The sequence below is a fragment of the Arvicanthis niloticus genome, chromosome 1 (genome assembly GCF_011762505.2).
Source record: "Arvicanthis niloticus isolate mArvNil1 chromosome 1, mArvNil1.pat.X, whole genome shotgun sequence".
In the NCBI taxonomy this organism is placed as follows: domain Eukaryota; kingdom Metazoa; phylum Chordata; class Mammalia; order Rodentia; family Muridae; genus Arvicanthis; species Arvicanthis niloticus.
In genome coordinates, this window is record NC_047658.1 from 95,336,860 (window position 1) to 95,353,086 (window position 16,227).

At 47.1% G+C, this 16,227-nt stretch overlaps 1 protein-coding gene across 5 annotated transcripts; it reads left to right on the forward strand.

Annotated features, from left to right (window-relative positions):
- Window positions 1-231: 231 nt before the first annotated feature.
- On the forward strand, window positions 232-6,815 carry Tgfb1i1 (transforming growth factor beta 1 induced transcript 1). 5 transcript variants are annotated; one of them, XM_034520804.2, is made up of 11 exons: window positions 232-308; window positions 1,459-1,574; window positions 1,695-1,747; window positions 1,858-1,995; window positions 2,146-2,233; window positions 2,349-2,454; window positions 2,565-2,759; window positions 5,190-5,363; window positions 5,590-5,671; window positions 5,894-6,042; window positions 6,208-6,815. In XM_034520804.2, the coding sequence occupies exons 2-11, from the start codon at window positions 1,558-1,560 to the stop codon at window positions 6,472-6,474; spliced, it is 1,269 nt and encodes a 422-aa protein (XP_034376695.1). In that variant the 5' UTR covers window positions 232-308; window positions 1,459-1,557; the 3' UTR covers window positions 6,475-6,815. The 5 variants fall into 5 exon arrangements, with proteins under 5 accessions (XP_034376695.1, XP_034376688.1, XP_034376704.1 ...); XM_034520797.2 differs by having other exon boundaries at window positions 238-308; window positions 1,853-1,995; XM_034520813.2 differs by having other exon boundaries at window positions 238-308; window positions 1,853-1,995; window positions 2,565-2,755; window positions 6,208-6,477.
- The last annotated feature ends 9,412 nt before the right edge of the window (window positions 6,816-16,227 follow it).

Here is a 16,227-nt window from a genome sequence, read left to right on the forward strand (position 1 = left end):
TCTAACTTGGCTTTAGTTTCAGGGACTCTGCCGCTGAGGCAAAGGCTGGGGTGTGGCCTCCTCTGAGCAGAGCCAGAAAGCTGGATTGGGTGGGCCCTAGTGCTGTCTTTCTTCATGTCCCAATGCTCCCCCTCCATCGCTCCCCCTGACTGTATCCTAGCGGGTCCCGGCTTCCATACATGGTCACGGCCCTGCTTCTAACTCCCTGACGTCCCCCCCCCCCCCCCCCGTCCTCCGCCCCCACCGGACACGGCCCCCGCCCTACTCGCCCCAAGCTGTCCGCCAGCGCACCGCCATGGAGGACCTGGGTGAGTGGGGACCGGATTCCCCTAGCTTCTCACCCTTCCCTGCATCTATCCTCTTCCCAACTCACACACCTTCCCCATCTCAGTTTTCTCCCTTTTCTTGTCTCAGCCTGGCTGTGCCTCCCTCCCAAATCCACATACCCTCTCCTGCCTCTCCCTTCCTGCCTTGCTTGCTACGCCGCTCCCTCCGTTCTTCCCTGGCTCTCTCTGCTCCCTCAATCCTGCTTGTGAAATGGACAAAAGCGTTGAGGCACTCACGGGGCCTGGATTCAGAGACTCTGGAAAGGAAGGGGTTAAGGGATCATTGGGTCCTGGGACTGGGAAAATAGACTAGAGAGGAGAGTGTGACCTGGGAGTTTCAGAGATGAAAAGGACCCACAACGGGGTTTCAAGAAGAGAAGAATTAAGTGCTCCCAGGTATAGCAGGGGTCAAGAAAGTCCTCAGGGCAAGAAAAAGAATAATAGAGAGTGCCAGCGTGATAGAAAGAAGTTTAAGGCTTCTACAGTAGGTGCTTGGAGAAGAGTAAAGGGACGGGGCTCATAGATATAGCGCCCCAGGCATCTCGTCCCCTCTGCTTGTCTAAGCGGAGGCTAAAAGACTCTGCTCTTCGTGGCAGAATTTCTGGACCCAGCAGCAGAGGGCGTTCCTCAATAATAGTACATGGATAAGAAGTACACCAAAAATAGCCCCTCCCTGCCAGGGCCATTTACCCCTGAGGACTTCAGTGTGGCCAAGTGAACCAAGCTGGCCAGGCTGTTTAAATATGGGGAGAAGTAGTGAGTGTGGCAGCAAACATCTAATCAGGAAGTTGGGTGTCAAACATACAGCCGATTGAACAATTTGGGTACAGTAAGAGCCAATCTGGGCTGCACCAGGAAAGATGGAGAGAAGAAAACAGGCCATTACTGGGCTTGTACTTGATTCTCATGGTAAGTCAAGGGAGATGTCTGGTCATAAATACCCTGCACCCCCGCTGCTGTGCTACTTCTTTGCCTTGGTCTGGCCCTGTGAGTATGTTTTTTGGCCGCTGCCTTTAACACTGGCTATCTATCTTTTAAAACACTGACACTTGAAATCCTTTATCCTCTAACCTCTTAAGACCTTGACAGCCCCCTCCCCCCAACCTCTCACCCTGAGGGCCTCTCACTGCAGATGCTCTGCTCTCTGACCTGGAGACCACCACTTCACACATGTCACGGTTAGGGGCTCCAAAAGAGCGCCCACCAGAGACAATCACACCTCCCCCACCCTATGGCCACCAGCCACAGGTGAGATGAGATTCTGGGGTCTGGGGGAGCCATTAGGGCCTGGGTTGGTCTGGGCTCAGGGAAATCAGAGTGAGGTAAGGAATATGACTGTCCTTCCACAAATACCTCTACTCTCTGTAGACAGGGTCTGGAGAATCTTCAGGAGCCTCTGGGGACAAAGATCATCTATACAGGTGAGGGGCTGGGAATTGGGGCATAAAGATGGGGAAACCAGTTGAAGTTCAGGTGAGGGTCCTCAGATTCCCTACCCTAAACCCAGATTTCCTTCTGTCCCTTAGCACAGTTTGCAAGCCTCGGTCCCCAAAGCCTGTGGCCCCTGTGGCTCCTCCATTCTCCTCTTCCAGTGGTGTGTTGGGCAATGGGCTTTGTGAGCTAGATCGTTTGCTTCAGGAGCTCAATGCCACCCAGTTCAACATTACAGGTACCAGGGTTTGGTGGGCTGGGGACAGGGCAAAGAAGGGCAGTCTAAGGGACACAGACTGTCTGAGGAGCAGTTAAAAGACACGAAGTCTTCACTGGGAGGGAGGACTGAGTATGGCTCCTTGCCAGTGTTGTTCTCTTGTCTCTCCAGATGAAATCATGTCTCAGTTCCCGTCTAGTAAGATGACAGAAGGGGAAGGGAAGGAGGACCAATCTGAAGACAAGAGCTCACCCACTGTGTGAGTCTGCCATAGTTGGCAGGGCTGGGAAGGGGTTGATGGGTCCTGGATGCCTGAGTTACTAGAGGGGTGTTAGGCTGGCAGGTTCTGAGGTTATACACTGTGTTCTCCGCAGTCCTCCCAGCCAATTCCCTGCCCCCTCAAAGCCTTCAGCCACCTCAGCCACTCAGGAGCTGGATAGACTAATGGCATCGCTCTCTGACTTTCGCGTCCAGAACCATGTGAGTCTGGAAGGATTTTGGTTGGTGTCATTTTGTGGCTCACCAATTCAGTCTTGATGCTTCCAGTCAGTGGCTTTGTTGACTCAAGTTCCCTGTCCTCTTCACGGCAGCTTCCAGCCTCAGCGCCACCTCAGCCTCCAGCAGCAAGCCCCACGCATGAGGGATGCCCATCTCCACCAGGACAGACTAGCAAGGGCAGTCTAGACACCATGCTGGGCCTGCTGCAGTCTGACCTCAGCCGCCGTGGTGTTCCCACTCAGGCCAAGGGCCTCTGTGGCTCCTGCAATAAATCTATTGCTGGGCAAGTAAGTGCAGTCCTGTGAGCAGAGGCATATACATACTCACATACCCACCTTTGAGAACCAGACTTTGTGTTTTTCCCTTTAAGAATATTTTCTTATTCTTTGAGAATTTAATAGATGTATACATGTTAAATACAGTGTCAGCTACATGTTAGATACAATGTATCTAACTCCTTCCTCTATTTCTTCCAGTGCCCTCATATATCCCCCAACTTCATATCATCTTTAAAAAAAAAAAAATATCTACCAAGTACAGTTAGTGCTTCCAGTGTGTGAATGGGTGTAGAGGCCATCCTTCAGATCACTGGCACCCTCCAGGGGCTACATCCCTAAACAAAACAAGCACCTTCACCCAGCAGCCAACAACTGTCAATCTCTCCTCTGCTAAAGGAAGGGCTAAATAAGCCCCTTCCTCATCCTTGATGGAATTTTGACTGGCTCCATACTGTGTAGGTCTCATGAAAGAGCTACGGCTTTATGAGTGTGTAGGTGCACCAGCCCAGTCATGTTGAGAAAGCACCGACTCACAGCAGTCGTCCCCAACCTCTGGCTCTTACAACCTGGCACCATCTGTGATGCTCTCTGAGCCTGTGGGGACACGGTGGGAGATAGATGCTCCATTTAGAGACTGTGTGTTCCCCACTATTAATGAGTATCTGTGAAATGGAATTTGTTTTTTTTTTTTTTTCCTTGTGATGTTGAGGCCTGAACTCAGACCCTTGCATTTGCTAGGTAGACTTCCTGTCACTGAGCTGTACCCCTAAGTCTTGGGACAGTGTTTCATGTATCTCATGCTGGCCTCGAATTCAGTATTTAATCAAGGATAAGCTCTGATTTCTGATCCTCTAGTTTCTACATTAGGAGAACTGAGATTATAGGCATGTGCTGCCCCTTCCCAGGTTATATGTAATTCTTGGAGATTGAATCCAAGACTGTGTGTGCTAAACCATCAGTCCACCACCTCTAACCCAACCCTCGGAATTCTGAGACCAGGTCTTACTGTGTAGCACAGCTACCTCACAGCCCATGATTGTCCTCCCTTTACCTCCCAAGTTCTAGAAATTTTAGCATGTGCCACTATGCCTACTTGAAATGGACATTATTATTTATATTTTATGTGTTTTTTTTTTATTTTTTTGAGGCAGTGTTTCCACTGTAACCTAAGCTGACCAGAAACTCACTCTATAGCCCAGACTGGCCTTGAAATCATGACAGGCCTCCTACCTCTGCCTTCTAAGTGCTAGAAGTACAGGTGTGAGTCACCATGCCCAGCTATCGTTTCTTTCTTTCTTTCTTTCTTTCTTTCTTTCTTTCTTTCTTTCTTTCTTTCTTTCTTTCTTTCTTTCTTTCCTAAATGTGAATTGGTGTTTTGCCTGAGTTAACAGACTCAGCTGCCATGTAGGTGCTAGGAATTGAGCCCCAGGTCCCCTGAAAGAGCAGCCAGTGCTTTTAACCACTGAGCCATCTCCCCCAGTCCCCTATTTTATGTTAATTTAAAAAGTTGTGTGTGCTAGGGACTAAACCCAGGGCTTTTATACATGCTAAATACACCTTTTGCCATTGAACTTACCCCCCAGCACCATGTATATTTATGGATGAAAAAAACTGAAATTCTTAGTGATAAGCAATAGGGTAGGAATTCTCCAACCTGTATAGTATTTGGTGTGGCCCTACTGTGTGCCAACCACTGTGCTAGCTAGTTCTTTTTCATACCCCTATTTCATTTAATCTTCCCAAAGGGCTCATTAGTTTTGCCTAGTATCTCCCGGGAATCATAAAAACTGTCTCTCTTCCCTTTCTGGTCCAGAAGTCCTGTTTCTTGGATCATAGATTGAGCAGATAGAATCCAGTATAGCTGGGCTGGGTTGGCTTAAAGCATCTCAATAGATTAAGTACCTGACTCCCAAACCAGACTCACCAACCTCAAAAAGCAGAGTGGTGTGACCTCTGTGAGGCTCTAGGAACTCTGGACTTCATGGGGCACTTCCTCTACTAAAACTGACCTCTATGTCGGCATCAAGAGGACTCTGTTTTCTAGCATGGTGGTACTGCCTTAATTCTAGCACCACAGAGTTTGAGAGGTAGGAGGATTAAGCTACATAGTGAATTTGAAGCCAGCACAACTTAAACTCTGTCACAAACAAGCACCCTACATAGACTTTAAAGTAGCTAAACCTTTTTGTGGGCCCTTAGAAGGAGTGTGGTCCCAGATACACTATGCCTTCGGTGCGTAACTCTGGGGTAAAGCTGGAAGGCCAGCTCTGGACCTCTAACACAGTTTGCAGAGCCTTGGACACTTGATTTTTTTTTTTTTTTTCATCCTGATCCGTTAGGGTTAAGACTGGGAAAATGTCAGGAACATAAACCTTAGCTCGTCCAGCTCCTGCCAGGTGAAGAGCCACTCTGACAGAAACCTCCTATTCAACTTCACAGGTGGTTACAGCTCTGGGCAGAGCCTGGCACCCCGAGCACTTCCTTTGCAGCGGTTGTTCCACAACCCTGGGAGGCAGCAGTTTCTTCGAGAAAGATGGAGCTCCCTTTTGCCCCGAGTGCTATTTTGAGCGGTTTTCCCCACGATGTGGCTTCTGCAACCAACCCATCCGACACGTAAGCTCTGCAGACCCACACCAATTAACCTGTTTCAGAGAAGACTGGCCAAATTGAGACATATCTCTTCTACCTACCTCCACGCCCACCCCACCCTGCCTCCTCAGTTTTCCCTCGTTAACCTCAAATTCCTTGTTAGTTCTTCCGCCTTCCCTAGGTTCCCAGAGGGAGGTGGAGAGAAGACTGGAGATAAGGTGATTGGAGTGTCCTTTTTCATTTTATGCAGAAAATGGTCACCGCCTTGGGCACTCACTGGCACCCAGAACATTTCTGCTGCGTCAGCTGCGGGGAGCCTTTTGGAGAAGAGGGTGAGAGCTAAAACTGAAAAGCTACAGGTCCACTGTTCTCCTCGTCATGAGTTTCTTCTATTCCATTTGGCCTTTCCTATCCATCTATGGATCGCAACTCCCGGCTCTCTCTCCACCCACCGCGCGCCCTTTCCCTGTCCTAGACCCTATCCTTTTCTCCCTACTGCCCATACCCACTGCCACTCTTATAGTCCCACACACATTGTCTGTCTCCGACCCCAGGTTTCCATGAGCGGGAGGGCCGCCCCTACTGCCGGCGGGACTTCCTGCAGCTGTTCGCCCCGCGCTGCCAGGGCTGCCAAGGACCCATTTTGGATAACTACATCTCGGCACTCAGCGCGCTCTGGCACCCAGACTGCTTCGTGTGCAGGGTGCGTGGCTGTGGGGAGCGGGCTAGGAGCCCAGGGTGGGATGATTCGTTTGTTAGTCGCTTCACTTCTGCTGCGAAGCTGCAGGAGTCAGGGTGGATGTTAGTTATCTACGCGGGTTACCTGGTCAGGGTTTTGTCTCATTTTGTTAATTCCTGCTTCTGGTAGGAATGCCTGGCGCCCTTCTCTGGAGGCAGCTTTTTTGAGCACGAGGGTCGCCCGCTGTGTGAAAACCATTTCCATGCTCAGCGTGGTTCGCTGTGTGCCACGTGTGGCCTCCCTGTGACTGGCCGCTGTGTGTCTGCTCTGGGTCGCCGCTTCCACCCAGATCACTTCACCTGCACCTTCTGCCTGCGCCCACTCACCAAAGGCTCCTTCCAGGAGCGTGCCAGCAAGCCTTACTGCCAGCCTTGCTTCCTGAAGCTCTTCGGCTGACCTCCTCTTGAGATCACAAATCTCCAAAACGAAGCCTCCAAAAACCCTTTCGTGAAAAAGACTGAGTCCTCCAGGTCACTAGCTCTGGAGCTACCCAGGCATCCTTGCCCATCCTCCCACCCCCATTCCCGTGTGGCCTAGCCACTAGAGAGGCCTACCCCTAAGGTTCTCTAGGTGTGTCAAGTTCAGAAAGGGCCCCACTCGCCTGGAATATAGCTCTCACTTTGACACCATTCTGGGTTTCTAAGCTAACCAATTAGAGGTCAGGATACCCCTGTTCACCCATGGCTCACTATTCTGTACACTTTTTTTTTCTACAAGCATAAAAAACACGCTCCACATCTTACAGTGCCAGAGAACCTTGCTTTACTACCCAGAGCCCTTGCTCTGTGCTCTGAGGGCTCCAGGCCACAGCTCTGTGGAGGGAACAGAACTGCATCCCCTTGGAGATAACAACAAATAACAGATGAAGGCAGGCATGGAGAGGTGCGCCTATAATGGAGGCCAGGCAGACTATCCTCAGTTGTATAGCAAAATTGAGGCCAGGTTGGGTTTATGAGACTATCTCAAAACAAAACAAAAACCCTCAAACACCTGGAAACCAAAATTCAAAGCAATGGCAGCAGACTGAGTGGTATAATCCCAGCATGATGGAGGCAAGTTCAACACCAGTTCAAAAACAGTCTGGCCACCTGGGCGGTGGTGGCGCATGCACGCCTTTAATCCCAGCACTTGGGAGGCAGAGGCAGGCAGATTTCTGAGTTCAAGGCCAGCCTGGTCTACAGAGTGAGTTCCAGGACAGCCAGGACTACACAGAGAAACCCTGTAACAAAACAAACAAACAAACAAACAAACAAACCAAACAAACAAACAAACAAAAAAAACCAAAAACAGTCTGGCCATATATAGTGAGTTCCAGGCCAGCCTGGTTCCTGGATATAAGACCTAGTATCAATAAGGTGGGAGTAGGGCACCAGAAGACCCAGGTTTGATTCCTAGCACCTGCAACTGTATGTAACTCCAGTTCCAGGTAATCCAATACCTGCTTCTAGCCTCTACAGGCACCAGGTACACACATGGTGCATAGACATACATGCAGGCAAAACCCCCATACATATAAAGCACAATTTTTAAAAAAGGGTTGGAGAAATGGCTCAGTGATTGAGAGTACTGTACATTAAGAAGATGTGTGTTCAGTTCCTAGCCCCCACATGGTGGCTCACAATCATTTGTAACTCCAGTTCCAAGGAGTTGAGGACACCATGAGTTATCATTTATTTTAAAAGACATTTTTAACATGGGTCTTAACCACAAAGTCAAAAGAGAGGCACTGGAGAAGAAAGAAAGACATGATTTAAACCATAGGTGTGGGCTCCTGACAGACAGACGCGTCGCTGTGTTCTAGAGGTGAGTATATAGGATTTTAGCTGCTGATGAGCTTCTCAGACACCCTCTGCTTCTCTGTCTCTATTCCCCTTTTAGGTACTTAATATTATTGGGTGGATATCTGGGAAAAGTGGGAGCTACAGCATGGAAAAAGATCTTTACCAATTACATAGCTGATAGAGGGCTGATATCAGATATAAAAAGAACTAAAACAAAACAAAAACCCAGATATTAAGAAAACAAATTGCGCCGGGTGATGGTGGCACACGCCTTTAATCCCAGTACTTGGGAGGCAGAGGCAGGCAGATTTCTGAGTTCAAGGCCAGCCTGGTCTACAGAGTGAGTGAGTTCCAGGACAGCCAGGGCTACACAGAGAAACCCTGTCTCAAAAAAAAAAAAAAAAGAAAGAAAGAAAGAAAGAAAGCAAGCAAGCAAATAGCCCAATTAAACCAGGGCACAGAAGTAAGCAGAGTTCTCAGAAGATGAAACACAGTGGCTGAGAAACATTTAAGGAAGTGTGCAACATCCTTAGTCATCAGGGAAATCCTACCTCAAGCAGCCCTTGGGAGACAGAGATGGGCCTGCTGGTCTGCAGAGTGAGTTCCAGGACAGCCAGGGCTACAGAGAGAAACCTGCCTTGAAAAACAAAAAACAAATGAACAATCAAAAACCCCAGATTACTTTGAGATTTCATCTTACTTTAGTCAGAATGGCAAAGATCAATAAAACAAATGGCAGCCCATGCTGGCGGAGATGCGGGGTGAGGGGAACACGAACAAATGGCAGCCCATGCTGGCGGAGATGCGGGGTGAGGGGAACACGAACAAATGGCAGCCCATGCTGGCGGAGGTGTGGGGTGAGGGGAGCACGTCGTGCATTGCTTGTGGGCATGCATGCTTGTACGGTCACTATGGAAATCAGTGTGGAGGCTCTTCAGGAATCTAGAAATAGATTTACCTCATGATCCAGCTGATCACTCTTGGGCATATCCCCAAAGGACTCTACATCGTACTGCAGAGACGCCTGTCCATCCCATCGTACTGCAGAGACGCCTGTCCATCCATGGTCATCGCAGCTCTGTTCATCCTCTCTTGAAACTGGATAGATGCTTGTTGACAGATGAATGGATAAGGTGTTACATTTTACACAGTGGTATATTATTCAGCTGTTTAAAAAAATACAATAACAAAATTCACCAGTAAATAGATGGAACTAGAAAAAAAAAATCATTCTGAGCAAGGGAACTTAGATCCAAAAAGACAAATATGGTATGTATTCTCCTATATGTGAATGTTAGCTTTTAAGCTTTTAATAGACATGCGACAATCCATATATAATCACAGAGGTTAGGTATGGAGTAAGGGACTTGGTGGGGGGATTGTCCAAGGGAGGAGAAATAGAATATATATATAGTTATGGAGACACAGGAGAAAGGTGAACAGGAAGATTAAGCAGAGAAGAGGAGAAAAGAGGAAGATAAGAGAAGAAATGTAAGAGACAGCTAATCCTGAAAGCCCACTGGAGGGGCTGCATAGAAACCTGCCTCCTAAAATATACACATATATGAAAGGAATCTAAAGAGAGTCACCAAATACTTGGGAGACAACGCTTCAGCCAGATACCTTACACCGCCACGGGAAACATCCAGTGCTAGCAATGGGCTACATCAAGTTGAGTTCTTGGCCAATGGGGACCCACGAAACCCCCAAACATCTCAGGCTATTGGTTGCTCTCCACAACCTGATGGTAAAACCCTATTGCTGAAGACAACGCTTGCATTATGTCATCCAACACAGAGAAGTCAAACTGGTGCCTAACAAGAGCCCTCACCCTTACTAACTAGTGTTCATTATATTGGGAGGTACTCTCTGCATGCTACTGAGGAAGGACGACAAACACCCACTCAGCTACAAACCCTTCAATCTATATATAATATGGTGACCTACCTGCATGATATATGCTGGTGCAATCGTGGCACGAACACTGTGGGAGTAACCTGCCACTACCTGGTTGGATTTAAGGCCCACCCATGAGATGGAATACATGCCTTACACTGCTCAGGTGGTTGGGAACCTGAGACTAATAGACTTAGGGGCAAACCAAACATTGCATTCTGCTAAAGCGGTGGTTCTCAACCAGCCTAGTGCTGAGAGCCTTTAATGCAGTTCCTTGTATTGTGATGACCCCAACAATAAAATTATTTTTGTTGCTACTTCATAACTGTAGTTTTGCTACTGTTATGAATCATAATGTAATTTATCAGATATGTGACCTACGTGAAAGGTCTTCAACTCCCAAAGCAGAGTTGACCCACAAATTGAGAACGGCTATGCTAAGAAACGTGGCAATTCTCCTCTGCCCACATATTAGTGTCTTTCCCAATCAGCTATCATCAGAGAAACTTTTTCCTGCAGTAGATGGGAAACTAATACAGAGACCAGAGACCTGCAACTAGGCAGTGTGTAGAGCGAGAGACCTTGGAACTTCCTGTCCTTAATGGCGCATCTTCACCAAACCCCTTCCCTCAGGGCTCGGGAACTAATTAGAAGAGAAGGCAAAAGGAGATTATAAGAGACAGAGGTGATGAAAGACACCAAGGAAACAATGTTTCCAGACACAACAGGATTGATGTACATATGACCTCACAGAGACTATGACAGCAGGGCCTGCATAGCCAAATGGGGTCCCAGTGCTGAGAGGCAGAAGTGGACAGGAGCTCCCATCCCTAAGTATGAGGCTATCTTCAACTGATAACACTTGATGTCCGGAGGTGTTTGCCTGCTTCTCTGAAGCAGAGAGAGAGAGAAAGTCTGCCTGCTAGGCAGAGAGTCAGGGAAGGTCAGGGTCTGATGACATGTTTTCCAGCCTGCTGAGGCATGGGGTGATAAGAGGAGGTGCACTTGAGGCTCAAGGTGAGAGGCTGAAGATTCTCTTGACCTTGGAGGAAGGAACAGGAAGGTTTTTGGATGGGAATGAAGACCCTCATACTCAGGAGACCCTTCCTCAAGTCTCAGGAATCACAACCACCCAAAGATCACAAGAAACCATACCTGGATGCAATCAGCAGAGGTTTATTAGGGAAGAAACCTGGCAGCCAGGGGTCTCACCACGCACTCGCGCAGGAGTGGGGTTCGACCCCAACATCCAGTCCGTGGAGGGTTTTAAAGGGAAAAAAACCCACAAACCAGGGGAGTGGGGAGGGAATGAGGGGTTGCCAAGGATACATAACATAAGAATAGTGAAACATTCCAGAGAAACCCACCCTGAATGGTTAGTGTCATGTGGAAATCACCCTGCATTCTTCTCAAAAATGTGGTTTTTATCATGTCATTGTGTCCTATCCTGCCATTACCAACTATTTCAGATTAACTATCTTCCGGCTATAGCCCCACCTAGGTGGCAGCATCTTTATCTGTAGTCAGGAATGTGTCTTCCTGCCTTGGGTCTCTCTCACCCATAGGTGGGCCTACTACTTGAGGCTTGATTCAGGGGCAGTGTCCTCCACCCAGAATGTGCCCTGGAGAAAGTGAAAGCCTGAAATCTTATTTTCAGTTCCTTGTTCTGGAATCTGCACTTTTCTGCCCAGGTCTAAGGGCAATGAAATCTACACATATTTCATAAAATGGCCTTTATAATTTTTTACTCTACAGGAACAGATGTCTTTTTTGGGGGGCGGGGGGGGGGCGGTTTCAAGACAGGGTTTCTCTGTATAGCCCTGGCTGGCTTTGAACTCAGAAATCTGCCTGCCTCTGCCTCCCAAGTGCTGGGATTAAAGGCATGTGCCACCACTGCCCGGCTGGGACCAGATGTCTTATGTGTATATTTCATCAGTTGTTTCTGTTAGCTTGTGGCTTTGCTTCCCACGGCAGTGTGTGGTATAAAAAGGCTATGAAAAATAAACCCACTGCTCAGGCTGCTGCTGGTATGGAATTGACCAGCCCTCCCATATCTGTCTCTTGCATCTTTTTTCTGCCTTTCCTATCTTTAATCCTCCCCCTCCTCCCCAGCTGGTCCGGTACACTTGCACAGGAAAATTTAGTTTTCTCCAATGGAATCTCACTGGGTTTATGAGCACACTTAAAGGCGAGTCCTGGGCATGCCCAGCAGTAGATGGCCAACATAAAATGAACTCAGTGGTGTTAGGTTTCAATCCTAGGACAAATGGCTGAGGTGCCTACTTAACATATCAAATGGCCTTCAGGTTCTTCCAGCATCCTTCTGCCCCTGCCTGTTACAGGGTCCTCCTGGATGGCATACCCTGCCTCCTTCTTCTGTAACCCAGGTATTGGGTTGGGCTGCCCTTCCCCCAGCTGCCCTTCCCTATATAATCCAACCATTTTAGTTCTGTTCTCTTTTGGGCCACCTGCCTACTGCCTCTGGGTCTCGGTCTCTTCTCCCCCTCCTCCTCCCCTCCCCCTCCCCTCCCCCTCCCCTCCCCCTCCTTCTCCCTCTCCCTCTCCCCTCCCCCTCCCCCCTCCCCCTCCCCCTCCCCTCACTTGGCTCAGGTCATGTTCACTCATTTCCCAGACACCCTTACCTCTGGCCATGTTCTCTCACATATCTATAATAAACATTCTCCTCCACTATACCTAGGACAAGTGATGCCTTTCCTTTTATTTATTTTTTCATTCAAATGATATTTTTGGAGATTTTTGTTGTTCTTGTTTCATATGGCTTTGAGTTTTTTTTTAAATTACCTTGCAGATCTTTTGCTTGTATAATTTTGTATTTTTATTGATGTATGCCTGCTTGTCTATCTGCCTGCCCGCCCACCTGCCCGCCTGCCTGGCCATTCATCCATCCGTCCGTCTGTCTGTCTCTGTCTGTCTGTGTATGTTTCTCATGCCTTTTCTTTGTGTTGTTTCTGGTTTGTTTGTTTGCCTATTTTCTAAAGAGAGAGAGAAAGAAGGCTTGGAGTTGGGGTGGGGATGTGGGGAGAATCTGAAAGAAGACGAGGAAGAGAAAATTGGTCAGAATATATTGTATAAAAATTTATTCTAAATTTAAAAATAGATTACTGGGTGGGTCTGGGTGCCATGTGAATTGAACCTGGGTCTTCTGGAAAAGAAGCCAGTGCTGTTAACCATTTCTCCAACCCTCTTGTTAGAATTCTTGCTTCTCAGATGGTGAGAGGCTTAACTAGTTTCTGGGTGAGTGCTCCCTTTGCCTTGTGAGCCATTTATACAGCATGTACTTGCCTATGAAATTTTCATCTCACCAAGAGGCAAGGGTTAGAGAAAAAATCCCACTGAGAGACAGGGTTTGGTGAATAAATACCCCATTTCCTGGCCCACTGATGGCCCAGTCTGAGGGACGTTCTGTGTAGCGTCTCAGACCACTGGGGGCTGGGCCGCAGCTTTGCATAGGTAATACCTGGTAAGCAGTGCATCGCTTTCTGGTCTTTCTCTTTTGCCTGCTTCCCCCATCCCTTCACTAGAAGCACTAGTTTTGACTGGACTTCCACACCTGGGGCTTCTACATCATACCCCCTCCTCTAAGGATTATTCTCAGACAAGAGACTCAGGAAGCAGTGGGAATCTAGGTGACTTGGACTTTTGTGATTTTGAAGATGAGCTGTGTGTAAATGGGCAGGGCGCCCAGCATCCCTGCTTCAGAGGACAGTATAGACTCAACTAGCCTTTGAGCAAAACCATTTGAGAAGAGAACAGTGCTCTTGTACTGGGTATATATGCAGGCCTTTTCTGGTCATTTGTTAAACAATACAGTACAGCAACTATTTTTATGTCATTTATATCAGTTTGTGTATAATAAGGGATTTTGAGATAGCATAATATCTGGGGATATGTGTGGGGCTTGAGCATCCTGAGGCCTGTAGTGGGTTCTGGAACCAGGACCTCACAGGTACTGAGGAATGAGTATCCTTGAATTATCACGTCAATTCTTGGCTTAAGATGATGATGACCTGTGCCGTTCTACAAAGATGGTGACGGAATCAGGGTAGAAACTTCCACCAAGTCCTCACCAAATGTTTAAAAGCACTCTGCCTCCTTCCCTGCCTCTGCCTGTCAGCCCCCAGTCGTTTCTTATCTTGACGTCTGCTTTTGCCATACTAGGCACTCCTTAAACACAGGCTATCATATTCATCCAAAATTTCATTCTCTCTTCCCCATGTCAAGGATCCCCGCAACTTCCAATCAGAGAAGTCCTCCTCACTCAGAATGCCACTCTCTGATTTCCAGTCTGGTCAATTGTAGAAAGCAGATATGTGGGTATTTTCCAGCCCTTCCTATATGTAGCATGTAATAAGCAATGGGCTACTAAGAACGAATCTGGTCAGTCTGCTGTGGCAGAGTCTTGAACCTGCTGGAGCCTAGAGAAGTACCACAGAAGCATCCAGAACTACATCAGGAAAGCCAAGGAAGCCTCCTCATTCCTCCTCTCTCTCCAGGGCTCAGAATCAAAGCCAGGGTATTTGTGCATGCCTGGAAGAGTTCTACCACAGTATTATCTACTTTTCTGTCACAGAGACCAAAATACCTGACAATGACTTAAATTAAGAAAGAGCTCATCTTGGCTCACAGTGTCAAATCATGGCAGAGAGGTCGTGGCAGACTAGCTCAGTGCACGGCCGTGGAGGCTTTTCAGATCATGGTAGACCAGCGAGCAGAACAAGCAGGAACCAGGAACCCAGTATTATCTTCAAAAATCTCTAGTCTTCCTAAATAATGTCACTATCTGGGACACTCAGACATTCAAGACATGAGACTGAGGGATACTTCATATTTACACCATAACAACCACTGAGTTTCCTTGCCAGCTCTTGGTTTTTTTGAGAACATATCTTATTGTGTGGTCCAAGCTGGCTTTGAACTTAGGATACTCATGTATCCACCTACTGAGTGCTGAGATTGTAGCTGTTGCCACCACCTCTGACTGAGAAATATTTTTTTAAAGGTGTCATAGACAAGTTAGTGAAGGCTGAGGAGAACTCTTCATTTAGGAGGCAGGGAAGTCCTCTAAATAGAAGACAAACATATGCAAAGACTTGAGGGATATGAAAATTTTCAGCACAGGAAAAGATTTTCTGAACAGGACCCTGACAACACAGGCATTGACGCTTATAATTACTAAATGGGACATTATAAAGCTGAAAAGCTTCTGGATAGCAAAGGACACCATCATTTGAGCAAAGAGGAAGTGTATAGAATGAGAATTACATATCTGACAGAAAGTTAGTTTTTGGAATATACAAAAAACTAAACAAACAAACAAACAAAATCCTGAACATCAAGGAAAAATAGCCCAATTTTCAAATAGGATATAGAACTAAGTAGAGAGTTATCAAAAGATGATACACAAATGATCAAGAGACATTTTAAAAGTTCAGCTTCCTTAGCAACCAGGGAAATGCAAATTAAAACTGCTCCGAGATTCATCCGAGAATGGCCAAGATCAATATAAACAAATGACAGCTCATGCTGGCAGGGATTCTGGGAAAGGAAGACACTGATGCATTGTGGGAGCACAGACTGATACTCCCACACTCTGGGAATCACTATGGAAGTTCTTTTAAAAGCTAAAAATCAATATACCATCACATTCAGCTATGCCACTTATGATGGTTTGTATATGCACACCCCAGGGAGTGGTACTATTAGAAGGTATGGCACTGTTGGAGTATGTGTGGCCTTGTTGGAATAGGTGTGTCATTGTGGGCACGGGCCTTAAGACCCTCATCCTAGCTGCCTAGAAGTCAGTATTCTGCTAACAGCCTTCAGATGAAGATGTAGAACTCTCAGCTCCTCCTGCACCAAGCCTGCCTGGATGCTGCCATATTCCTGCCTTGATAATAATGGACTGAATCTCTGAACCTGTAAGCCAGCCCCAATTAAATGTTGTCCTTACTAGAGTTGCCTTGGCCATGGTGTCTGTCCATAGCAGTAAAACTCTAACTAAGACACCACTCTTGGGCATATACCCAAAGGACTTTACATATTACCTCAGAGACACTTGCTCATCCATGTTCACTTTGGCTCTGTTCACAATAGCCAGAAGTAGGAAAAAGCCTAGATGTCTATCAACTGACAAAAGGACAATGACAATGATGTGCATCCATGCAAAGGAATGTTATTCAGCTGATAAAAAAATGAAATTTGAAGGTAAATGGACTGAACTAGAAACTATTATTCTGGGCTGGAGAGACAGCTCAGAAATTAAGAGCACTGACTGCTGTTCCAGAGACCCTGAGTTTAATTCCCAGCAACCACATAGTGGCTCACAACCTCTATGAGATTGCTGGGAATGAGATCCAACACCCTTTTCTGGTGTGTCTGAACACAGCCACAGTGTACTCACATACATAAAATAAATAATTCAAAAGAAAGAAAGGGAGAAAGAAAGAAAGAA